The sequence below is a fragment of the Sinohyriopsis cumingii genome, chromosome 10 (genome assembly GCF_028554795.1).
Source record: "Sinohyriopsis cumingii isolate HCF-2022 chromosome 10, ASM2855479v2, whole genome shotgun sequence".
NCBI classification, from domain to species: Eukaryota; Metazoa; Mollusca; class Bivalvia; order Unionida; family Unionidae; genus Sinohyriopsis; species Sinohyriopsis cumingii.
In genome coordinates this window covers 73,792,489-73,818,505 of record NC_142970.1, presented here as the reverse complement: position 1 = coordinate 73,818,505, position 26,017 = coordinate 73,792,489, and the positions used below count along the sequence as shown (strand labels likewise).

General features: G+C 37.2%; 1 protein-coding gene and 1 long non-coding RNA gene across 3 annotated transcripts in view; one reads left to right on the top strand and one right to left on the bottom strand.

The window, feature by feature from the left end:
• LOC149790389 (arylsulfatase B-like) overlaps positions 1–17,697 on the bottom strand; it is a 28,609-nt gene extending 10,912 nt beyond the window's left edge. Inside the window, exons 1-4 of the mRNA XM_089973211.1 lie at positions 17,368–17,697; positions 13,061–13,172; positions 7,640–7,691; positions 2,376–2,479 (exon numbers count right to left, since the gene is read on the bottom strand). Of these exons, the coding sequence (XP_089829337.1) occupies positions 2,376–2,479; positions 7,640–7,691; positions 13,061–13,172; positions 17,368–17,482 (383 nt within the window). The 5' untranslated portion in view covers positions 17,483–17,697. The remainder of the gene's footprint in view (positions 1–2,375; positions 2,480–7,639; positions 7,692–13,060; positions 13,173–17,367) is intronic.
• A 499-nt stretch (positions 17,698–18,196) lies between these two features.
• The window catches only part of LOC149790388 (uncharacterized), a 36,412-nt gene continuing 28,591 nt past the window's right edge, over positions 18,197–26,017 (top strand). Inside the window, exons 1-3 of one of the 2 annotated variants that reach the window (XR_016424048.1) lie at positions 18,197–18,380; positions 18,922–19,085; positions 19,274–19,383. This is a non-coding gene — a long non-coding RNA (uncharacterized LOC149790388). Of the gene's footprint in view, positions 18,381–18,921; positions 19,086–19,273; positions 19,384–26,017 lie in introns of those variants that run through there. The other variant, XR_016424049.1, reaches the window with a different exon arrangement.

Below are 26,017 nucleotides of genomic sequence, written 5' to 3'. Positions count from 1 at the left end.
CAAGTTGAAGTCCAGTAGATAATTAAGCTTTCAAGTTAAAGTCCAGTAGATAATCACGCTTTCAAGTTGAAGTCCAGTTGATAATCAAGCTTTCAAGTTGAAGTCCAGTAGACAGTTAAAACTGTTGTAAGAAACAGTAAGCAGCTTAAGGCTATTTAATACTATTAAGAACAAATAAAATGAAACTGAGATGGGTCACAACATTCAGAAAATAAAAAATTCATTTTTTTCTAAGTATCTTTCATTTGCAGAAATTTCAAAGGTTGGCAGGCTAAAAATAGGACTGGTCATGAAACCAGAAACAAATTATTTTTCTTTATGGCCTAAGATAGTTTCAAATGATTTCAGAACAGTCATGCTTACAGCTGGATTTTTGTCAGGACAACCAAACATTCAAACTGGAATTTATCTGGAAACAATAAAGACATATTAAGTAGAAAGAATGTAGATTGCAGTAGTGTTAATCTTCCCCTGGAGTCCTTCAAACATTACTGAGTGAAAACAAAATTAAACAAACCTGTAGTCTGACTATACATCCCCATTTGTTTGTACCCCCCTGCCGATTTCAATAACAAAAACGTTTAATGATAAAAAGTACACAGAACTAAGTCAACTGAATCATTGATTTATAATTTCTAACCTGAGTGTGACCAGAATAGCATAACTACTGGCATCCCCTCCACCTTTCATGCTTAATGGACTTTCCATAATAGCACGACACCATATTGCGTACACTATGGGCTAGTTTATTTCCATCAGACAACATAAAGACATAGTTCATCCTGTTCGGAAACTGCTGGATAATTCTGTAAATTACATAACGTTAAGATTTTATAAATATATCCCTTTGCACGCATGAACATAGAAGTTAAACCTCTTGTTCAATCCATGTGAAAGGCAAATTTGTTGTTGTCATTCTTTTCCTTTGCTTGATTCGACATTGTAAATATTGGAAGCAGATGACTTATGTATGTACATCTTGTGCACACACCCCTTTGCTAAGAATAGACTTGTCCAGGAAATGGAAATGGATCTCAAGCATGTCCGTCTATTATACTGAAAACTTCCATTAAGCATGAAAGGCGCAGATGATGATGGTGTTAGGACTAGTCTACTCAGAGTCACGTTAGAAATTATAAATCACTGAATGAATTTCCTTGCACTTTTTATCACATTAAACGTTTCCATTATTGAAATCAGTAGGGGGGTACAAGCAAACAGGTTGGTATAATCAGACTATAAGTCTCATCATTGTAAAGCTTTATACGTAATTTGATTTAAAGCATGAAGTTACGGAAATTAAATTAAAGGGCCAAATTCTAACACAAACATGGACTATAGCTGTGCAAAATTCTGCCAGACAATACTAGAATCAATTTTGGCCTAAATCTTCCCAGTGTAAACACTCACATCAAATCTAATTTCAATGCTCTAAGTCCTTCCAATATTATTAAGCAAAATGGAAATTGAAAGGAAAAGTTTTAAGTTAAACAGGAAGCCTTAAAATTTTGCCCCACGTTTTTAAACTGAATTTGGCCAGATCCTCTCAAAGTAAAGCCTCTTATCAAATGTTATCTCACTGTTAGCAATATCTAATCTTAAGGAGTACAGTCACGATAGTTAATAATATCTATGTGTGAGTGATCTGGATTTTTAACGTACCTTTAACAATTTTCCAGTCATATTGCTATGATGTCAGCAGTGTGGCTGTTTATAGTGATGTCTAGCACTCGGGCATCATGCCAGACTTGTTGCATCATGTCCCACCCAGATACATTATCCTGACACCAGGCTGACCAGTCCTAAAACAAACCTCTTAATGCTGAGCACCTAGCAAGGGAGCGGCTTTGGTATGACTCAGTCGGGGTTCAAACCTGTGACCTGCCGCATCCAAGGTGAACACACTAACCAGTTAGGCAACTGAAGCGGTCCACCAATATCTTACCTTAATTGTTAACAATATCCAATCTTAATGAATACTTAGTAGATAATAAATGGAGAGAAACAAAAAGTGGACAGACGGGTGGATCGTCCATCCATCCACTCAATCACCCCATCCATCCACACATCCAACCATTCATCTATCTATCCCAAAAGAGGAATAGAGCACAAAATGAAATTCTAGAATTACCTGACATTCTATTGAAAAATATGGCTGCATAAATGAAAAATTACTGTTATAAAGGCTGTTCTAAAAATAAATGTATGGAGAGGGTGGAAGGCAATTTTCCAAAAACCTATCCACCCACAAAATTGCACAGGTTAACATAAAACCCTTACAACAGTCAAGATTACCACCATCAACCATATTTAATTTGACTAAGTCCTAATTATCCCATACCTTTATGAGTGGAAAAGCCCTAGGAGATACTCACTTTCCAACCATATGAGTGACATAATCCAGTTCTTTAAGCTTCTGTGAAAGAAGGGTAAAATTACTGTACAGGTGACCGGGTCGTGATGAATGGAGAACATTGTGCTAAAAAATAAAGAAATTCATCTGGTAAACTCTCCCAAATTATATTTGAGTAAATATCTTTTTGCAAATTCATTTATTTTCATCTACATCAATATTTATAGTTTATGCAAAAATAAAATTCTCTTTGGTAGATAAATTCATGGAATGAGGAAGGAGTCCATCCTACAAATGAATGAGCAGGATTCATTTGGTTTTAAAAACTATTCTTCATAGCTGCCATGACATCCATGAAAATTAGTAGCCTACAAAATATAGTAAATTCCAGCACATCCTTTACCTCTAAATGATGTTCCTGGACTGTAGAAATTAAATAGCCCTGTACCTTTGATTTTCTGAAACTGTGACTCCTTTGAATTGGACTGTGGAAATTAAATAGCCTTGTACCCTTGATTTTCTGAAACTGTGACGCCTTTGAATGTGTCTTATTTTCACAAAGATTAAAAGAAATAACCTAACTGGCAAAGAAAGGTTATGAAAGAGAAAAAAATATCAAAATTTCATATTAAAATTGATACGAAGACATGAGTCAAAATGTGTGTGTGCATGTGAGATTCAGAATTTTAACATGGCTTTAAAAATGTTTAGTCATATCACTACAATGTCTGAAGTGTGGCAGTTTATAGTGATGTCTAGTGCTGGGATATCACACCACAGACACACAGCATCATGTCTCACCCAGTCACATTATCCTAACACGAGGACGACCAGTCCTAAGAAGAACTTCTTAATGATGAATGCCAAGCGAGAGAGCTCCTAGTACCATTTTTATAAATCACTGGTATGACTCTGCCAGGGTTCGATCCCATGACCTCCCTCATCCAAGGTGGATGCTCTAACCATAGTCAATGTAAATGAAACCAAAATATATTATTACTAATAGCAATAAGTAAATTTTTACTTTTTTGCCTAAACTGCAATGATTTTAATGTTAACTATAAAAGTCTTGTCTTTTCTTGCCTGGTCCCCTGGTTTTTCTATCTGGACATTTAATCTCTGGAGGCTGATGATCCAGAGCTCCCTTTAACCAGAGGCCAAATGAAAGACTGATTTATATTATTTACCCATACACCATAAGTGTCAACAGCAAAGACCCATATCTGAGTACAAGCTGTGAATTCCACTTGTCACTTCAAGGAAAACAACACAGACCCCAAGCACATTATAGGCTGGTAAATCTGAATCTGTCCCGTTGGCAGATGGGTGTAAGTGACAGGGATATATACTGTATTATATTATACACCATATACACTCATTTATATGTCAAGTTCAAAATGCAAACTGCACAGGCCCAGATCATGGTCAATGTTGTTTACAGTTGGACTCCACTTACAATCAAGTATTTACAATGCCCATTTTTGACCTTGCATGATAAATGATTTGGTGTTTGATATGGATACTGAATTCTTATACACTGTAAAACCAGAAGGAACTATTTATTTAGGTAATACCACTGATGTCCATCAACATTATTTGATAGAATGTACTGTTCTTTATACATATCCAAACTTCTTTTGAATTCCATTAACACTATATAAGTAAAAATTGCTGAAAAGCTGGAAATAGATTTCTGATATGTATGAATGTGTGTAGGCTAGATGGACGCAACATCAAAGATGCCAACAGGTATCCAGGTACTAACCTGTTGATAATAACCCTGGTAACAAAATGAGCCATAGGGTACCTGTTTAATTTATACAAGTTTTCCGCCAATGCTTTTAAAGGCAACACTCACTTTGTTTTCAAATTGACAATCTGTTCAACTGAGCTGCAAATATATGTACCTTTTTCAGTGCCAAGCCGAGATCTGCCACTTCCAGTAAATAACTGACCTTAATTCAATTGGTTTGTTTTCCCAAGTGACAAACCTGACTGAACTGTAAGTGTGGTACAGTGGCAAGTAATAGAGGGTGGTTATTTGATCTTGCCACACAAATGACGTGTTCGGTTGAGTAGACTTCACAAATTGTATGATCAAAGTGTTACTTACAATGCTCAAGATCAGTCTCCGGACAAGCATCCACATGTGACAGTGTGGCCAGGGGATGGGAGTCAGATTATATTTATGATGACTAGACCACGATGATTTACTTGACACTGATGGAGTGGTTAGTTATCACCAAACTCTATTATCATGTTGATTCATTATATAAAAATGATCTATATTCAGATTTTGATGCAATATTTTACATCCCAAACTAGTAAAAATACTCTTATTAGATGTCATTAGTGCAATTTGACGTGTTCTGTGGTGTTCTGCGGTGAAAAGACATGCCGGGAGAGATGGATACCAGGTATAAGTTTTCTAATATTTTGACGGCATTACACAACAAACCCCTGCATGATATTTAACTTGTACCTTTCGCCAACTTGAAACAATAAACATGTAGTTTTGTGTATTTATTACATACCCATTATACATACATGCTTCATCTGGCATTGGATACAGCTGTTCAATCTGTATTTCCATATCACACACCTACATTCAAGCTACTTCTTGGAAGTCTGTGCATAGATATTTTTAGACACTGATTTGAATTTTTATAAATCACAGTCATTTCTTTAAAAAAAAATAAAGCGAAAAAAATGAGAATGAGGGTATGTAATAAATACAAAACTGTATCTGCGTTTTGTACTGAGTCAACAGAAAGAACTTGTTTGATATCACTTATGAACATGTCTCGGCCCGACGGCCTCAATGTGTCGCTACACCATATCAAAAGCGATCTTCTGTATGTAGTTTTGTGTTTGCATTGTATTATTATCAAGCTCACCTCAAAGTGAAACAAAAATATTAACCCATCAAATGCCAAATGCACCCAACTTTTGAGATTCAAAAACAAATTTCTTCAACACAAAAGAAAACAAAAATATTTATTACATTTATTACAAAGGTTTAGATCCCTAAACAAGCAAGATTTAACTCTTTTGCCTCATCCACTTTTACTACTTTTCTCAGGGATGAAATAATTAATTGATGCATCGATTAATACATGTATCAGTACAAGTGTAAAAGTTACTTCAACCTTCAGCAGTCATGATTAATAATTTTTGTCTTTGCCCTTTAATTCTTTAAGTTAGGCAGAGATTTATCACGACCACAGACAGCTGTTTCTACCAGTTTCTGTCAGTAAAAAAGAAACCACTATTGACAGCACCCATTTCTATAAGTAAAAAAGAAAACACTATTGACAGCACCCATTTCTATCAGTACAAAAGAAAACACTATTGACAGCACCCATTTCTATCAGTACAAAAGAAAACACTATTGACAGCACCCATTTCTATCAGTAAAAAAGAAAACACTATTGACAGCACCCATTTCTATCAGTACAAAAGAAAACACTATTGACAGCACCCATTTCTATCAGTACAAAAGAAAACACTAATGACAGCACCCATTTCTATCAGTAAAAAAGAAAACACTATTGACAGCACCCATTTCTATCAGTACAAAAGAAAACACTATTGACAGCACCCATTTCTATCAGTACAAAAGAAAACACTATTGACAGCACCCATTTCTATCAGTACAAAAGAAAACACTATTGACAGCACCCATTTCTATCAGTACAAAAGAAAACACTATTGACAGCACCCATTTCTATCAGTACAAAAGAAAACATTATTGACAGCACCCATTTCTATCAGTACAAAAGAAAACACTATTGACAGCACCCATTTCTATCAGTACAAAAGAAAACATTATTGACAGCACCCATTTCTATCAGTAAAAAAGAAAACACTATTGACCCATTTACCCCATCTATAAATCAGGATACGGTGACTAACTTGTGCAGTTTGAAATCTGCTCCCTTGCCAAGTCCATGTCAATTTTTTTTAAACCTGTCAGCATTTTCAGTCACTCATAAGATACATAAAGTAAAAAAGACATTCCATGCTTGCTCACGATGAAAGATACAAGCACTTTACTGATCATTTCATAGCCACGTTACACAAAGTTTCTCTGTTGCTTCATATCTTGTCTACTTGGTTTGAATTTGGAGGCCTACACTTCCAATTTGTCTCATAATGATATATGCTATATTCAGTTCTGATTTGTGTTTATTGTTTCTTGCAACCCAGGGTAAACAATAGCCACCAATCAGAATGTAGCTTATTTACAGTGTGACACACTCGAAGTGTAGGCCTCCAAACACAATTCAAGTAGACACAATACAGCAGAAACATTTCACACAAAAATTGCCCATAAAAAGTGAATAAAGTACTGAGAGAAAATAAGTTTCCTTTTTCACTGACAGAAACAAGTACATGTGGTCATGTCTGTTGCTTTGCATCTGCAGAAAATACAGTGAGAGGGATATAGTTGTTGGTCACCTTCGCTCCCATGCCCAGGCCTGTTCTAAATAAGATTTTCTTTGCACAAGGAAATGACACAATTTTTTCTGTTTTCAAGATTACAGCATAATGCCTTCCAAAATGAAATGAAAACATAAAACTGTTGAAAGACATGTTTTTGAAAGCACTCATGCAATGCAAAACAAAGGATATGGTGATGAAGATGACCCCAGCATCCAATCAAATGGAGCAGCTTGGAATGGCCAAAAAGTTTAATTAGAATTAAAAATAACTAGTAGGGTTGTATCTTTAGAAGTATTTTAGTTACCTGGTCAAAGATGAGAATCGCATATGAACAGATGATATGTATATATATCTGTCTGCAATAGCATACTGGAAGTATGACTAATACTGTATGTTGACAGATCTGCAATGGCAGCACCCTATAACTTACAATCGACATATCTGCAATGGCAGCATCCTATAACTTACAATCCTTCTAAAAATGATAAGACCTCCCTGTTGATGTACGTATCAATAATGTATCATGTTATAGATTCTATATCATGTGTATCAATTCATGGCACATATGTACCATTTTACTCCTACTTTTATTCTATTATTTTTACAGTCTATGCCCTGTATGTTGGGAAAAACATTAATGTAAAATGATTTTAAAGTGTATATTATGTGAGGAAAATGGGCAAACAATGAGTAGAATGAAAATGACTTTAGTGAAAAATATACAGATTTAGTCAGATGATAAGACCCTGTAAAATAATATTTAAACATTTTTCAGTATTTCAGTATCTGATGCCATTCAAATTCTGCATACAATTTTAATGCAGTCCACTATCTGCTCACCTGAAGTCCCACATGGTAAGGATAATAGCCAGTCAGCAAACTGCTTCGGGTTCTGAAAAAAAACAAAAGTTTAAGTGTATAGCAACAAAAAATCTGCTATAATACTTCTTTATAACCAAACAAACTGAAATTTTATAATGAAGATGCATTTCATTTGTAGAGATATTATGTAACGTATGAATTGTATGCATTTTACAATTGATGAAGGTCAGATGTATAAATTGTCTGCATTTCTGTACGTCTATGATCAATTGTCAAAATGATATCAGGCCCTAGAAATTGTTTTATTTTTATTGGGCAGGGGAGTTTGATGACAATTAAGAATGGTATCGGTTATATCATGCTGATTAAATGGGAGCTAGGTGCCTTTCCCAAAAACTAAACTGAGGCAGTCAACCAGGGCTGGCCTGGGCAGGTATTGAACCCTCAACCCACAGACTACACATCCTACACTCTACCAGTTGACCTACCACACGCTTTAATATTTTTCCTATAAAGCTATACAGATTTTAGGTCCAACATGTAAAAAATTACTTTACTGAGTCAAACAACTTAACATAAGCGTGAAAGATAGAATTATAAACTTTAATCTTTAAAGTTTAAATAAAAAATTATGTAAGCATGATTAAAATAGTAAAAGCCTCTGAACAGAAGGTCTGGATTATTTATTCTCTGAACGTGCAGCTGGCTATTTGAATTATTCATCACATTTAGAGCACTGTGTACCAGTACCTTGCCATAATGAGATTCCACTTCAAAATGCCCACTGATTTCTACAGTAATAGGAATTTCTGAAAAGGTTGTTAAAATTGTAAGTCTTGTCAAATACATAAATGACCTATAAGAATGTTAAAAATAGGGTTACAGTAGAAAAGAAACAGAGTTTTGCCACTTTTATTTAGGAAATTGAACTTGCCCTTGGAGGAGTTGAGCTTGGCCCAAAGTATAACAATAAAATAACAAAACTTAAGTAAAACAAATAAAAAGCAGCGTGTTTTACTGTAATTGCATTATATTTATTTAACATATACAGAATGTTTATTTTCTTTTTCTTTTTGTTTGATCCTTAACACAATACGCCTCAGTGACAGTTTCATTGATCAAAATTTTGTTGAATATTAATTGTTTACAGTGTTCTCAGAATGTTGTTTGTAAAGAAAATTCAACAAAACTTATTACTTCTTATTAAAAAAATGATAATTTCATAATTCAAATTTTCTGGTCTTATTTTCCATTTTCTGCGATAAAACAAGCGATATCAAGGTTTCAGTTACCAATTTTCGTATCAATTTTCTACAGATTCAACAGACAGGGGTAATATGGACACATATGGAAAAGCAAAGACAGATATGTGGGTAAAAAATATACCGATACATGAACAGTTAGATAAGGGTACTGGAAATGGCAAGATTTTTCAAAGGAAAAGCAGCTTAAAATGCGAAATTAAACATCCAAAAACAGAACTGTGTTAACTCAGTTTTAATCATACTGTAATATATCATAATATTTTTCTTAGTCTACATTTCCACTAAAGTTCAATTAATCATGCAGTTTTAAGTAAAAAAGCAACAAAAAAACACAAGGTAAAACAAAGTCCCTTACTGAAATATTCTAATATCAATGAATTCACTCATTAAAGGGTTATTTTCTAGGAAGTGTTGTGGTCACTCATATCTGTTTCTACATCATGAATTTTTACGTTAAAATCAGCGCCACACAATAAAAGAACCCTTGACAAGCCGACCTCTGAGAACGATTTTAGAACACTTAATATTTTGATTCATTTAATTATTTGCCAAAGATTAAGTAAGCATCAGTGTCCTAATACAATCAAATGAACAACAGCTTATAAACACAGCTAGTGAGTGTTTGATTTCCAGGTGGCTAATCATCACAAAACAAGTGCCTTATAATTCCAAACATACATAACAAAGAAAACTCATAAGTTATTATTAACCCTTTACCTCATGCAAGCGCCTTTGGACGCCTCTACTCCATTCACATCTAAGCGCCTTTAGATGCCTTTACTCCATTCGCATGGAAGCGCCTTTTGACGCCTCTACTCCATTTGCATGGAAGCACCTTTTGACGCCTGCTGTAAACATCAGCCATTTTTAGCAGGTTTTCGCATTGCTACCTTTGGGGAAAACTCCCTATTAGATACATCATTCATTGCTGTGAATGACCTTTACGTCAGATCACATGGTTGCTGTTTATGCTTTGGTCGAAATCTGCTATTTAAAGTAACTGGGTCGTATTCTCCACTCTCCAAAATGGAGGTCACAGATTTTGTTCAGTACTTACGAAGTTTTCATGATTAGAATCACAACTATGAAAGATTCAATAACTTAGGTAAAGGCTCTGATATTGAAGCAGGTAGCAATTAGTTTTTTTAAATTATCAAATTCAGATGACTTAGTGATGCAGACACAGACAAAGAACTTGTAAATTTCGACTTTGAGAAATGGCAGCTACGGTTGGTCATGCGGCTTCACTGACTTGACAGTGAACAAGTTCTCTCAAGATTTTAAAGCACAAAAAATTCTTCCGTGAAAAATAATTACACAGCTATAACGATCGGACTTTAGTCTTAAATTTTGCCATACATAATAGATGTGTACCAAAAATGTAAAATGGTTGAAATTGCTGTTAAACGTAACATACACTACACTGCTTAACAGTTAACCGGCAGGCCTATGTGTATGGAGTCAAATAGGCAACAGGTGTTCTATTTATAGTGCACTGCACTGAGTAACTTAGCTACATGTGTATCGGAGGGCTGAAAAGACATAAACTCTATGAGGTAAAGGATTAAGCATCATTACTAGTCACCTTGAAATCAGCGAAGTACATCAAAAACATTCTCTGACGAGCAGATTCTTCAGAGTTTGCAATCTGTGCTGATACAAAGCTCACAAACTGCCTGTGACGAGTTTAGGTCTTGAAAGTTGATGAATCCCATATATGAACCAATATTACTATTAAAATATAACTGACAGGTTAAAATAAAAACATTTATTTCCTATTTGTCAAAACTCGCTTTAAATATTATGTTAAATTTTATATCTGCAATAGAAAATGTGAGAATGTTCTTGACATTGACTACATTATTGAAATTACTTCTACAGTATATCTTGTGAAATACAGGATCAACAGAAGAAAAAAACGGGGGTAATTATGTAATTTTAGAAAGTGGTACATATAAATATGAAATAAAGATGCTGATGTAATTTAAGATTGTCCCAGGCATTGTCTAGTGGATTTTAAAAGTCCCAAAGCACAATTAACTGGGCCAAAAAATATCTTTGGCTGTGATAGTTAAGAGACCTCTGAATATGCACCTTATTGGTCAATCGTGTGTGTGATTTTTATGACAGGCAAATGTGGCCACACACCCAAAAAGGTTTAAACAAATGGCTTCAAAACCCCATCTTTATGCATTGTAAATACAGTGAAACCCCTCAAAACCAGACATTTATTTTTCTGTTTTAAGAAGATTTTAGTTTTACATGGATTTATGCAGATTTAAAAACAGTCTCTTTCTGAGAGCTTATACGAAGAGAGAGAGAATGCAATCATGAGAGCATCAGTGTCAGTGTCTGTGTACAAAATTAACACAGCTGTTATTTATTTATATGTAAAATACATGCATTTAATTTAATGAAGATTTAGCTGCTCAATATATGTTCCTACTGAAAATTGTATCCTGTCACATGATAAAGTTGATCCACATAGAAATACAGTCTTCATCGCAAGAAAAATCTGTGGATTAAATGCAGTACTTTTATAATATTACTATATGTTGGAAATACGAATGATAGTCCAATGTTTATATACGCCATATAATTCATAATATTCACAGTTCTGGCTTCAAGATGCCATGGAGCATTGTTGGTTACTTCTTACATCATTCTCTAACCAAGGTGGTTTGTGTTAATGCCTCCATTTCGCATGCCATAGCCAAATAATGATCATCGTCAGCAATCTGGAATGCATTTGGTTCTAGCTTGGCTAAACCACTGTCACGCAAGTTCAGTTTGTCAGCTTTGCAAGAATTATTGAAACCATGCTTATCTGCATTACTGTTCTTATCAAATTCATGCTTGAAGAATGCCATTTTCTTTAGAATTGAGTGTATCTAAAAGAGAAAATGTCTTTATGCTGAATGTTTACCCTAAATTCTTTTGTGTAGGTTTTGGCACAGATTCATGCTCCCTAATCCGACTAATTTGGTACTGTTTAGGTGCTCATTGCTCATTTTAACATCTTGAAATGTGACAAATGACTTTTAGAATACTGCTTTGTTAGCTGCAATCAGCAAAGCATCAAAACCAAGAACAAATGCCTGCTTAAAACGGCCATGATGTTTTGTCTTAAGAAATCAAGGAAGCAATGTTCTACTTATCATGTGTACAATTGAATAGCATCAATCATAATCAGCTGATAAACACAGTCTTTCTCAAATGGCTTTCCTACAAGCATTCAATTAATACACGTAATTAGCCGTAAAGATGGCTCTTTTGTATATTGTACAGACTTCAGGATCGCCTACTGTCAGCCCTAAACAGTGTCAATGAGCATGTCAAGTATTGTTTTAACATCATGCCCTTAGAACATTTTTGGGTCTTTATCTTGCTTATCAGACCACTTCAGTACCTTTTAACCATAATTAATCCATCCAAGCATGTGTCAGGAATCTTGCAGCTAACATACATTTCCAAGTCTCAATAAAGTTTCAGTTTTATTGTTGGAGTGTTAAGCATAAAATGTAAATTTGGTATCAAAATCTGTTTCAGTATTTAGAGTTGAACATTTTCAATTTGTTGGTGAAAAAATGATAATAATAATAAGGAAGGAAAAGGTTCAGACAAAAATTAAAATTCAGTCATGATGAGGATTCTGGTATACTGAGGTTTCAATTTTGAAAGGTTTCACTATAATTAGTCCTTTATTATGCTTCTGTGAAAAATACCCTATGATGCAAACAATATAAATAAGTTAAAACTGCTTATAAATTGTCTGTAACCTTTATTTCTTAATGAATTTATTTCTATGGACATGTAAACTGCTGATATTATCTAAATTTACATTGCCTTTTAAAAACAGAATGTTTTATAATCAATACTTATTCTTTCATTACAAGAGTACTTTTATATACTTTTTTATCATGTATGAACACCGTATGTACTCACTTATCAGTCAACCCCTCCCATTTTTGGGGCTATGAAAAGCCAATTTCTCTTTCTCTTTTTGATTATGTATGAATACATTTAAGTAAATTAAACTCAAGTTTACCGAATGAGAAAAGTGCATTTTTGAAAAATTTACATTTGCTAAATAGCTGTACAACCAGGGTTTTTAAAAGTTTAAAATCTATTTATGGCTTGTTAATTTTGTTGTTTTGACAGCTAAATTACTTACGGAGTACAAACTGGCTGGACATAGGAGGAATTCAGAATGACACCATTTTGTGCCAGTTTGTCTAAATTTGGAGTGTACATCTGAGGGTTGTGCCAACCAACATCATTCCACCCTGAAAAGAAAACTTTCATCAGTAAATCAAACATACCGTATGACCTGACATGCATGTATACATATGCACAAACACTAAATCACACAAATGGCAAGGCATAAATTTTTACCAAAAATGAATTCAAATTATATGGTTTAAGACCATCTTTTTTATGGAATAAATGCTATTTGTTTGGTGGTACACAATTTCAAAAGATACTGCAGCAATGAAGGATCAAGAAAGATAGCAACTTGGCCTGACCCTGCATTAACTTCTTTCATTTTACCACTATCATTGTTTAAGCCTTTGTTGTCTATTTTCTGTTTGGTTGAATGAGTTGTAAATTTGCCTTTCATTTAATAATGTTAATGATCATGTAAATTAAACTTGTTGATATTAGGAACACACCACTACAGAATGAGGCTGACAAGTCACTACAGAATGAGGCTGACAAGTCACTACAAAATGAGGCAGACAAGTCACCACGGAATCAGGTTGACAAGTCACTACATAATGAGGCTGACAAGCCACTACAGAATGAGGTTGACAAGTCACTACAGAATGAGGCTGACAAGTCACTACAGAATGAGGCAGACAAGTCACTACAGAATGAGGCTAACAAGTGACAGGCATTGGTCAAAGATAAAAGACAGTGGCGGTCAAATTGTGTAGAGAAATCTCCTAGTTATGAAAGAAACAGAACAATGCTGTTTGTTCATTGTATACAGAGCGCAGAAAGACAAACTCTTTTAGTAGTATCAATGTGCAGTTTTCTGCATTTACCTCACACAAGACAAACCCAGATCAAGTTGTAGCAGGAATGATTGCTATGAAGAAGAACATTAATAAACACCTATTAAATATCCTCACATTTACAACACTAAAAATTACAAACGATCTCTTCCTACCTGTGTCAGCCCATCTTACCAATTTTTATCTCTGCACAACATACATACTGAATCGAAACATCTTCTGCAAAATGGTTATGTTCACAAATATTACATATTAACTAAAGATCAGTTTTCCTTCATCCTTTCTCTGCTTCTTAAATACAAATACAGAATCACTCTCTGTAATTCAACATTAAAAAAACTATATTGCTACTGTACACTAAAAATGTAAAAAAAATGGCGTTAAATTGTTGTATTGCATAAAAAGTAATAAACTAGAAGCATATTTAATTCTTGCCCTGGGGCTGGGACATTGGATTTGGTTGGAGACTCCAGGATTCTCCTTGGGAACTGCCTCAGTTTCAAAAATCAAGGGATATCTTTGCCAGCTGACCTGAAACCACTTAAAATCTCTCAAACAGATATTGTATGTATATATTAAATCAATTTTATTTATGTATTAATGAGACTGGTACATCAACCATTTATGGACTAGTCTACACTACTAAAGATATGCTTTACGGTAAATAAAACGGGTCAACATAAAGAGAGTGTTGTTCAGAGATCCCACAAAGTTTTACTTGTAAGCCTGAAACATGCAATGGAAGAGAGAATTTATCATACATAACACCCTTAACTAAAGAAACACCAGCCATATTTGATGCAGCAAATGACTTAGTCTTTATTGTTGAGCTAACCTTGTTTTTGAATGAAATGATGGCCTCACTGCATTTTGTTAACAAAAGGCCTTTTATGTTTAAAGAGATGGGTATTTTTACCCTCCAATACAGTAAGTACCACATTTTCTAGTAGGTTGTAATTTCTCTAATTGCTAGAGGCATGAGGACAGTTTTCCGCTCAGCTTAACAAGAAATACATGTAACATCCCCCAAAAAATGGAAACAAATGTTGTTCTATACATAAATAATCTACATTGATTTCTACTACATATAGGAAGGCAGGTGGGTGGGTATATATCACATAGTTTATATTAGTCCAACAATGTAAGACATCAACCCAGATATGCATTATCGGGGGTGGGGGGAATCAAAATATTACAGCTTGAAGAAGTGGTGATGTGTAGTCAGCTGACCTCAAAACTAGAGGCCACATCTTCAAGAATAACTCTACACACGTTTAGTTGGCAGCCTATACTGACTCTGTTACACAGCCCATAATCAAACTGCTTTATTCATACTATACTTACAGTAATGCCTTTTATCTTATCGAAGTATATCACCGCAAAATTAATTGGCAAAATTAATTGATTTCAGTTGGCTGAAGACCAGTTAACATATGGGTTAATTTTATTTAAATGACAATAATATGACTTAGATCACAATTAGCCAAATGTTATAAGTTCATTTTGATAAAGAAATTATACAGTCAGTGAGTAAAATGACTGAGGCATTCCTTTTCTACTATTACTTGGGTTATCCATACAACTTTGAAAGCTGCATTTCTGTACTCTTACAATTGTAAAAGTACACATAATAATCACTCAAAAATGAAAGTACACAAGACAAACAATTTTATAATGCTTTACATTTAACATGGTAGCTTGTATTCCTACATTAAAAAATTCACAAAGTCAAGACACTATTTTATAAAATACATTACATGATGTGTGTATGTCTGTGATTTGGATTTCTAACATAGCAGACATATTGCTAAAATGTCTGCAGTGTGGCAGTTTATAGTGATGCTTAGCACTGGGGCATTATGTCGCAGACATGTAGCATGATGTCCCACCCAGTCACATTATCCTGACACCAGGCCGATCAGTCCTAACACTAATATTTAATGCTGATCACAGCTGTTAGTATCATTTTGTTAAGTCTTTGGCATGACTCAGCCGGGGATCGAACGCACGACCACCAGCATCTGAGGCGGGCACTCTAACTGCTAAGCCACCAGAGCGGACTGATAAAATGCAAGTTTTCCAAACTTTGCAGAAGGATTAAAATAACCATGGATTAAGTATGCTGAATGGTGCTGAACAGCAAGGTGTAAGAGCAGTTACATCTGTATTTAAGTTTTTTTTTATCAAAACGATCAATAGGTACCTACAATCAATTAACAGGTTTCTTAATCTTGTTATCTTCTGAGGTATGGCCTGTGCAGCTTAACCTAAAGTATTCTCATACCATCCCACATGCTTGTACCCCCCAACAGATTTTAAAAACAAAAGGCATCAAGGATATAAAAAATGCACCAAGCTTAGTCATTTCATTCCTTGATTCATCATTTCTAACCTTATTGTCGCCAAGGTGGTCCCAAACACTTAATGTATACCTTTTGACTCAGATGGGTGTTTCCTTGGTTATGGTTGCCATATTCACTAGGGCCAGTCTGTTTTCAAGCAACAAATGTGATTAGTTCTCCATTTGTGAAAATCTCAATAATTCCATCAATTTTGGATTTACATCTCTTTGAACCCATGTATAGAACAGCACGTTCTATTTATTTGGTTCCTGTGTTTTAGAAATATTATAACTATACACTGCAAATACTGGATGCAGACAACAGTTTTTGCTGAAATAGACTATTCAAGAAGCTAGAAATGGACAGCATGTAGTCTAATTGTTTACATCAGAAGCTTCCATTTGCATTGAAATGCCAATTATATGACAGTGTTTGGGACACCTTGGCAATAATCAGGTTAGAAATTATAAATCAATGAATGAAATTACTAAGTTTTGTGCAGTGTTTATTTACTCAGTGCCTTTCCTTTCTAAAATCGACAGGGTGTACAAATGGGAGGGTAGGCTATAATTTATTTACATTAATTTGGTTTGACAGCAAACACATAATTACCGATACCCATTTTGTAGAAAAAGATCAACAAAAAAGAGAAATTAGCTGACCAAATGGTTTGTGTACCAACGATTTGACTGCTGCGATTTTCATGCATTCAAAATTACAAGTATAGTATATATACTATATACATTTTTATGTATAGAAGCTTGCATCACTCTTGAACCAAATGGAATGACTACAAACAGAATCTGAATATTTCAGGGAGGAAAAAGGCATGACAGTAAATAGTGTACGAATAAGGCAATTAGACTTTCATGCAACAGTGTCAAAATGGACAGCCACCAATGTGAGATATTCTTGAAAACTGTATCTCTAGTTCTGGGCTCTACTAACCCTGGAACGCGCTACACGGAACCACTTTAGTCAAGCAGTACGACGTCGATTCCCCATTATGCATATATCATGATCAACGTCTAACAATGTAGGACAAAGTTTATACCCAACTGTTTACAGAGATAGCGGTATCAGATGCCTGTGAAAATGCATTTGCTAAGGTCAGGACTAACCTAGATCGTCAGCGACAATAAGTACGATGTGTGGAGGGCGTATGAGTTGTGCGTGCAACACAAACTGCAACCATACTACCAGGAATAAAATCCATCGGCCCGTCATTCCTCTCATCTGGAACTTAAATCAAACACTTATGAACACTCGTAAGTCATCTCAGCTTTGCTTTGACGTGGGAAAAATTCATACTAATAAAAAGGAACTAATTTGCTGTTGTGTTTTCTATCAATAAGCCTCATAAATATCTTTTTATATTTTTTTATTCGTTATGTTATCTACTTCTGCAAGGTGTGTTTACAACCAAGCGGTGTGTACATGTACATGCAGTGCACACCCGTTACAAGAACCGGAAGTTCACAGCGAGAACCACTGCCAAACATCCATTCTTGAAACGATAACGGGTCAGAAAGGACCGGTACGAAAAAGGCCCGGTCCAAATAGGCCAGTAACGGGTCAGAAAGGACCTGGACGGAAAAGGCCCGGGTTACAAAGGACCATTTAAAAAATGAATGAATGAATACTAATAATGATAAGAAGAATAAGAAGACAGCTTTTCTAACATACTTATATGTATTCACTTATAAGTCAATGACAGTTTACATTTACTGCTAAAACACTGAGCTGCAAAAACTAAAGCACTGGTCAGTGAGGATTAACACCAAGACAACCATAAATCACGCATAGCAACAGCAGACCTTTGCCGATTACGCAGATTGTAGTACCGATATTAGGCAAGAATCAGCGATCGCATTGTACTTTTCACAATTCCTTTACCCGTTTTTTTGTCTCAGATTTATTTAATATGTTAGGAAACAATGATAATCACAATGAAGACGTGAATACAAGTCTCTACAATCACAACTCTTTCCAATGCCTCCAGTCTCAACAGAGCTTGATGTGTCAAACGATTTTAACAGTTTTTGTAACGATTACTGAGACACTCCTGATTGAACTACCCCAGGCGATTATTTGTAAACTTCCTACGGGACGAGGAAACATCTACCGCCATAAGGTATATGCACATGAGCAGCAACAAATAATAAGATAATTACACCATGTAATACCTAAATAAATGGCAAAGTCGTTACTGGTGATCACTAATTCAGGTGCATAAGGATTTATTTGTATGCTAATTTTATTACAATCTATTTATTTTAATTATAGCATTGTTTTACTAAATTACCTGCCGTTCACAATTTATCTCAACGACACACAATTAAGTTTTTGGTAGTTATTGTTTTATCTTGTTTCGCCATAATCTGTTGTCCATACCCGTCTATCAATGTATTACGACATTTGAAGTAGCAAGCTTTCTCACATGCAAAGTTTCAACCTGTCTGACATCGAAATCGAACCTGCGACGGTGAGCTGGATGAATTTGTAAGACGATGATTTAAACAACTCGGTCATCGACTGCCTTAATATTTATATTTCCAAAAGTCCCAAGTTGTCGTTATACATATGATGAACATAATTTTAAAAATGTATCATCTGGTGCAAAAAAAAAAAAAATAGAAAATGGAATAGTTTTTATTGTCTCATTTATTTCATAGATCCCTGGTATTGGATAGTTGTCGAATGATATTCCTGTGGCCGAGTCAATGAAAATCGAAGTGGATCCATACGGGGCGAGTACGATTGTCAACATTCCCGACACAGACACTTCATTCGATATCAGTGACATAAACACTGGTCCAGTGAATCTTATTGAAGAAAAGTATGTATATGCAAGTAATACTAGTAATATTTGCAAAGAGTACGAGAAACGTTTTTATAAACTTGATTTTGAACTCCTTGGTAATCATATACAAACATGAAACATGTGAAACCGCCATAATTCCTTAAAACATAAATGCATCAATTTTGTATGATTGCTTGCATACAATTGTGGGTTTTTTTCTTCAGAAAAAGGCACGATGTTTTGACTGAGACGATGGTCGAATAATGTGGTATAACGTATACAATCCTATAGGGATTTACACAGAAACATAGCCGTTTATTGGTGTCCAGTCTTGGTTTTCATATGGGATAAAGGTGTGTGAGAAATGCAAAATTATAAATAATAATATTGCGTATGTCAGTAGTGAATGGGGATACCCTAGGGACAATGGGACTTACCATTAAAAACATGAGAGTTGTACCCTGGGGACTATGGAAAATTTAACATTAGAGAAAAAAGTTTGTACCCTAGGGACAATGGGAATTTAACATGGGGAATAGTTCGTGGGACTGTCTAGGGACAAGGGGAAATTTAACATGGGGAATAAATTGTGGGAATGTCTAGGGACAAGGGAAATTAACATGGGAAAATGAAACAGAGAGGGTTTCTATTTTTTTTTATTTTAAAAAAAAGTAAAATAAATGGGCTAGGCAATTGAAAGTCAAGATCTTTTCGAGACCTATGAGTGGCCCTGAAAAGGGCCTTTGGGTTTATGTTAATATGCCCTTAACATAAAGGGCATCTGCGACATCTTCTTGTCCTTAGGCTTCGTCTAACTGTAGGACCATAGACTAAAACTCTTTTGAGGCATCCTTGCCTCTCCACGTAAATCCTACGTATCCATTGGCTGGTGTCGGTCCTATGGACAACTGTCCACTTGGATCGGACATACATTGGTATGTCCGTCCTGAACATCATCGAAGACACAAGCGTAGAAGATTGAACGTCGGTCCACATGTTGAGGCGCCGAGAACAAGTGAAGGAATGCAGTGAACTGCACTTATTTATAGGAAGAGGAAGGATTGAAACGGATTGAGTTCGTTGACCAATCCAAACACGCGTTACATAATTCAGTCAGCCCGCATCCAATCCGAAGAGAGCAGTCTGTAACGTCACGTGGTCTATATAGATTCGCTAGCGCCTGTGCGCAGTCAGTTCATGCGACAGTTTTTCAACATGACGGAAACTCAGAAAACGATAAATTGGGGTGCACCAGCAGTGGAAACCGCCCAAGGAAACCCGGACTTACTTTCAGAAGAGGTGAATTGGGATTTTGTGGATTTTCTTACCTCGCAAGAATTTGTTCCGGTACCTTCGCCACCTTCTCCTTCATTACCACACGTGGAGAATTTTAGACAGACACAGAAAGAAGAATTGGAGAAATTTATACAACAGCAAAAGGAAGCGGAACAAGCTTTTCTTCTACAGCAACAGCAGCAAGAAGAAGAGGTAAGAAAAAAACAGCAACAAGAAGAAGCAGCAGCAAAGAAACAAGGGTGTGAAAATCAAACGTTCACGGTACTGTTAGACATTTTAGCGGAGTTAAGAAGTCTGAAACAAATGTATCAGACTTCTTTATTACGACCGAAGAGAATACGACCTTCCCGAGCTAAACACTCCAACCCTGTGACTAAGCCTACCGTACCACCCTTAGTGATTTCAACCAGATCATCATCATCATCAACAGTACGCAGTCCAGAAGTAGGCCTTGGCCGTGGCAAAGGCTTAAGACAGTTAAAGTTGATTGTTTAAACTCACCCCTACACCAAAAAAGGCCCTTTTCAGGGCCACCCACGTCTCTCGAAAAGAGATAGACTTTCAATTGCCAACATCCATTCAAACTAAAAAAAAAATTTTACCCCTATAGTACGTGTGTATGAGTGTGTGAGTGTAGGTTCTTATTTTAAAATCAAAACCCAAACACACTTACCTTTTTATAGACTTTCTATTCTGGTACAAATTTTACAATTCAATTCAAAATTCACAACACAACAACATTAAAAAATTCATACACTTCTTCTGTCTCATTGTTCACTCTCTCTGTTTTTTTCAATTTCTTCACCGACATAGTCTTTTCCTCCTCTTCCTCCTCACTTTCTTCCCTTCTTCTTTTTTTCTTCTGTTTATTTTTCTTCACCTGTCTGCTTTCTTCCTCTGAAGAATCCATCTCTTCTTCTGCCTCCTCTTTAGAATCCCTCTCTTCTTCTGGCTCCTCTTGTTTCTTTTTTGGGCAATCTGGAGACCAATGTCCTTTTTATTGACAATAATAACAGGTATCTTGACTTTTGTCTTTTCAAGCCCCTTTATTTCTTTTTTGACGGTCTGGACACTCTGAAGACCAATGCCCTTTCTTCTGACAGATATAGCAAGTATCTTAACTTTTATCTCGAAAGGAAGGTGAGTAGTCCGACGACTGGTCTGAAGAGAATTTTCGGATGACCCCTCGCAAAGTTCTGATGAAACGTTCGATTTGTGTAGTCTCTTCCATCGTTGTGCTCGGTTTGAGAGTGAAATGAATAGTGGAAGGACAAGACACACACCCTTTATATACGCTGGTCTGCCATGACTATAAATTAGTCCAAGGTGTTTAAACTTTAGTCATTTGACTTTCTGCTATTAAGATGAAACGATCCAATTCATTTGAGAAGAAAGAAGAAGAAAGTAAGAGGCAAAAACGTGATCTATCGCCTCGTACCAGGGCTGAAGTCTTGGCACAAATTCATGCCAGTGATTTTGAAGAGGACATGAGTGAACCAGAATCCAAACCCTCTAAACAAAGTTCACCACCCTTAGTCAACCCTGAAAAGTACTATGACATTCGAGAGACGGAAAAGCGTCCCTCTAGAAAATTTAGAACCACGGCTAACAAATACACGGTGAAGTTTAAAGATTTCAAGTCCGAAGTATCGTTAGAGAAAGCAGAAGGGTTCATCACCGACATGTGGGATTCTTTGCTCACCACACTCAAGCGACAATGTCAACCCAAAGAAGACGATCGCTTGAGACTTTCCATACAACACGACGGTTTGAAATCCCCTGTTTGGATCGAGTTTAGCAGCCCTGCAGAATTGACCGCTTCCACAGTCATGGACAAAATTCAACACGTGCAACAATCCAATGACCAGTTTGACATCACCGATGGAAAAGCCACACTGGACATGACCCACGTCTCTCCTCCTCAAGGTACTGGACGCAAAAAGATGTTATTGGTGGACGAGTTTCGCAGCACCAAAACAAGTCTCGTCAGAATTAACAACCCTCAAGACCAGATGTGTTTAGCCAGGGCTATCGTGGTGGGACGAACCTATGTCGACAAAATCGACACGGTAGAACGGAAAAGAGCCTGGGAGAACATTCGAAAATCGGACCGAGATAAAAAAACGAAACGAAGCAGAACTCCTGTTGCAACAAGCCGACTTGCCCAAAGACAAACCCTGTGGCATTCCTGAGATGCAAAAATTGCAAGATATCCTAGCTCCACGCTACACCTTGAAAGTGTACCCTCAAGAAATGCGCGGGCCTCTGTTGTTTCGAGGCCAAGACTTTAAAGATGAAAAATACATTCACCTCTATCATCACGATGACCATTTCGATACCATTACCAGTATCACCTCATTCCTGGCATACGGTTATTACTGTGAGAAATGTGACTATGGTTATAATAATCGAGAGCAACACAAACATTGCGGATCGAAATGCTCAGGATGTTTGGCCTCTCCACCCTGTCTGAGCGAAGGGCAAGAACCAGTGCATTGTCCAGCTTGTCTGCGCACGTTTGTCAGCCCTACCTGTTACCAACAACATCTGAAGACGCAAGGTTCACAGAAGAAATGTGCTTGTCAACTGCTGAGATTGTGCCCCGCGTGTGGACAAGGCATACGTACCAACAGTACCAAGGCACACGTATGTTCAGGAAAGAAAAAATGTCACATTTGTCACCACATCGTGGACTTAGAACACCAATGCTACGTGCAAAAATACCAATCCCAACCAGAGAAAGAGGATGGTCACAAGAAGAAGAAAGGCAATTTCATCTTTTTCGATTTCGAATGCATACAAGAGACCGGTATTCACATTCCTAATTTCTGCGTGGCTCATCGAGCGTGCGAGAAGTGCATTCAAGAACCTATCGTGAGTCATTGCCCTCACTGCAGCAAGATTCCCGGAGGACGTGAAAAAATCTTTCGGGGACCGAACACGCTAGCCGACTTCGCACAATGGGTCTTAGACCCCATCGACAAGACGTGTAGCAAAGAGAACATCGAACGTTACTGAGATTGTCATCGTCATGCCACGGTGATGGCTCACAATTTCTCCGGATACGATGGACAGTTTCTTTTAAGGTACTATACGGAACATGGCACCGAACGTCCTAAAGTCACTTTGAACGGAGCCAAAATCATTTTCATGCAAGTGAGACAAGTGCAGTTTAAAGATTCGATGAGTTACTTGGCCATGCCTTTGAGTCGAATGCCTAAAACGTTTGGAATGACAGAAATGGTTAAAGGGTACTTTCCACACTTTTTCAATACGGAAGCCAATCAACACGCCGTTCTACCCCATTTGCCTGAGGCTCACTATTACGACCCTGACAACATGCGTACCGAACAACGAGAAGCTTTCTACGCTTGGTACCAGGCTCACGCCTCCGACCCTTTCGACTTTCAGGAAGAAATGCTAAAGTATTGTCGTTCCGACGTGGACATTTTACGGCGATGCTGTGGAAAATTTCGAGAACTGTTCATGGAACACGGAGGGGTCGATCCTTTGAAAGAAGCTTGCACCATTGCCAAAGCGTGTTCCTTAGTGTACTGGCAACGATTCATGCCTGAAACACCGTGGCTGTCATCAGTCCTCAAACGACCAACTATGTCAAACGTCAATACTCGGTCAAAGCCCTACGCTGGTTACATTACTTGTGCGACAAGGAAGACAAATGGATTCAGCATGCCCGCAAAGGAGGAGGCGAAAAGACCATCGGAACGCATTCGGTCGATGGCTGGGACTTAGAAAACCCCAAGATCGTGTACGAGTTTAACGGTTGCTTATTTCACGGATGTCCCGTCTGTTACCCTGATCGTGGCACTAAAAATCAGTTTTTACAACGAACCAAGGAAGACTTATACCAGGCCACTTTTCAGCGACGCCTAAAGTTAGAACAGGAAGGATACCAAGTGGTGGAAATGTGGGAACACGAATACGATCACCGTTTGAAAACCGATCCCGAATTTAAACATGTCGTGGAAAGTTACCAGTTCATGGACCCCCTGAACCCGAGGGATAGTTTGTACGGAGGAAGGACCAATGCCCCACCATTTGCTGTACCAAGCTGACGAAGAGAAAGGAGAAGAAATCCAATACTTGGACGTGTGTTCGCTGTATTCCTACGTGTGCAAATATTGTCGCTTTCCGGCAGGGCACCCACAATTGTTCACCGAACACATCGACCCTAAAAACATTCGACAATATGAAGGCTTGATCAAGTGCAAAGTTTTGCCTCCCACGAACATATACCATCCCGTCTTACCTCACCATTGCCAAGGCAAACTGATGTTTCCTTTGTGCCGTACTTGTGCCGAAACGTGCAACCAAGATCAACCATGCCAGCACACCCAGGAAGAACGCGCCTTGACGGGGACGTGGGTCAGCATAGAATTGTTCAAAGCTCTGGACATGGGATACCAACTGTTAGAAGTGTACCAAATTTGCCACTTTACCAACATACAACAATACCACAAGGATGACCCCACTCAGAAAGGCATTTTCGCAGTCTACGTGGATGCCTTTTTGAAACTGAAGCAAGAAGCCAGTGGCTATCCTTCCTGGTGTCACACTCCCGAAGACCAAAAGACATTCAAAGAGAAATACCGGGCACAAGAAGGCATCTCTTTAGATCACATCGAGAAAAACAAAGGCAGGCGATCGTTTGCCAAAGTGATGTTAAATTGCTTGTGGGGCAAAATGGCACAACGACCGTGTTTACCCAAGACGGAATATTTGACAGAACCTTCCCGCTATTTCCAGATGAATCACGACAAAATGAAATTCATGAAACACGTGGACGTCATTCGCGAGAATTTGATCTTGGTCAATTACGAAGAAGATCTGGACTTTGTACAAGAAGACCCCTTTGGAAAAGTCATCATTGCAGCTTACGTGACAGCTCATGCTCGCTTAAAATTGTACGAAGCTTTAGAACTGTCAGGGGAACGCGTCCTGTACTTTGACACGAACAGTTTCATTTACATCCATCACCCGAGTCAACATCACCCTGACATCGAAGGAGACAGTTTAGGAGCCTGGACAGACGAGCACCCCGACGACAAGATTCTAAGTTTCGTCAGTGGTGGTCCTAAAAATTACGGCTACGAATACCGGGACAAACAAGGAGAAATGCACACGAAGTGTAAAGTGAAAGGATTGACTCTGAATTAAAGTACCAGTCGAGTGGTGAACTTTGAGGTATTGAAAGAAGCGTAGCAGTCTAGAGAGGATGAACACTTTAAAGTGACCACTCACCAACCGAACAAGATTGTACGTTTACCCACTCACCACATCATCAGTCGACCCTTGGAAAAAGTCTATCAAATCGTGTACCAGAAGCGAGTGCGACTTCCCAATCATTTCACCTCACCGTATGGACACGTCGGTATTGGTCTGTATATAAAAAGGAACCCTAGGCAAGATCGATAGTTCATTGTGACTACCAAGACCAAGCGAACAAGATGAATACTTTCAGAGAAACACAAAACAAGTTCAGACAGGCACAATTCAAGTTTGGGGTTTCTGAAGTGGGATGCGATTGTGAACCTTGCGATGGGAACGATGCTGTACGCTGTGATCTTAGCGATGCCGTAAAGCATCATGGGAACTTTGTTCTCACTACCCCTATCATGGAAAGTGATGCTGTGCGTGTCAAACCTGAGGGA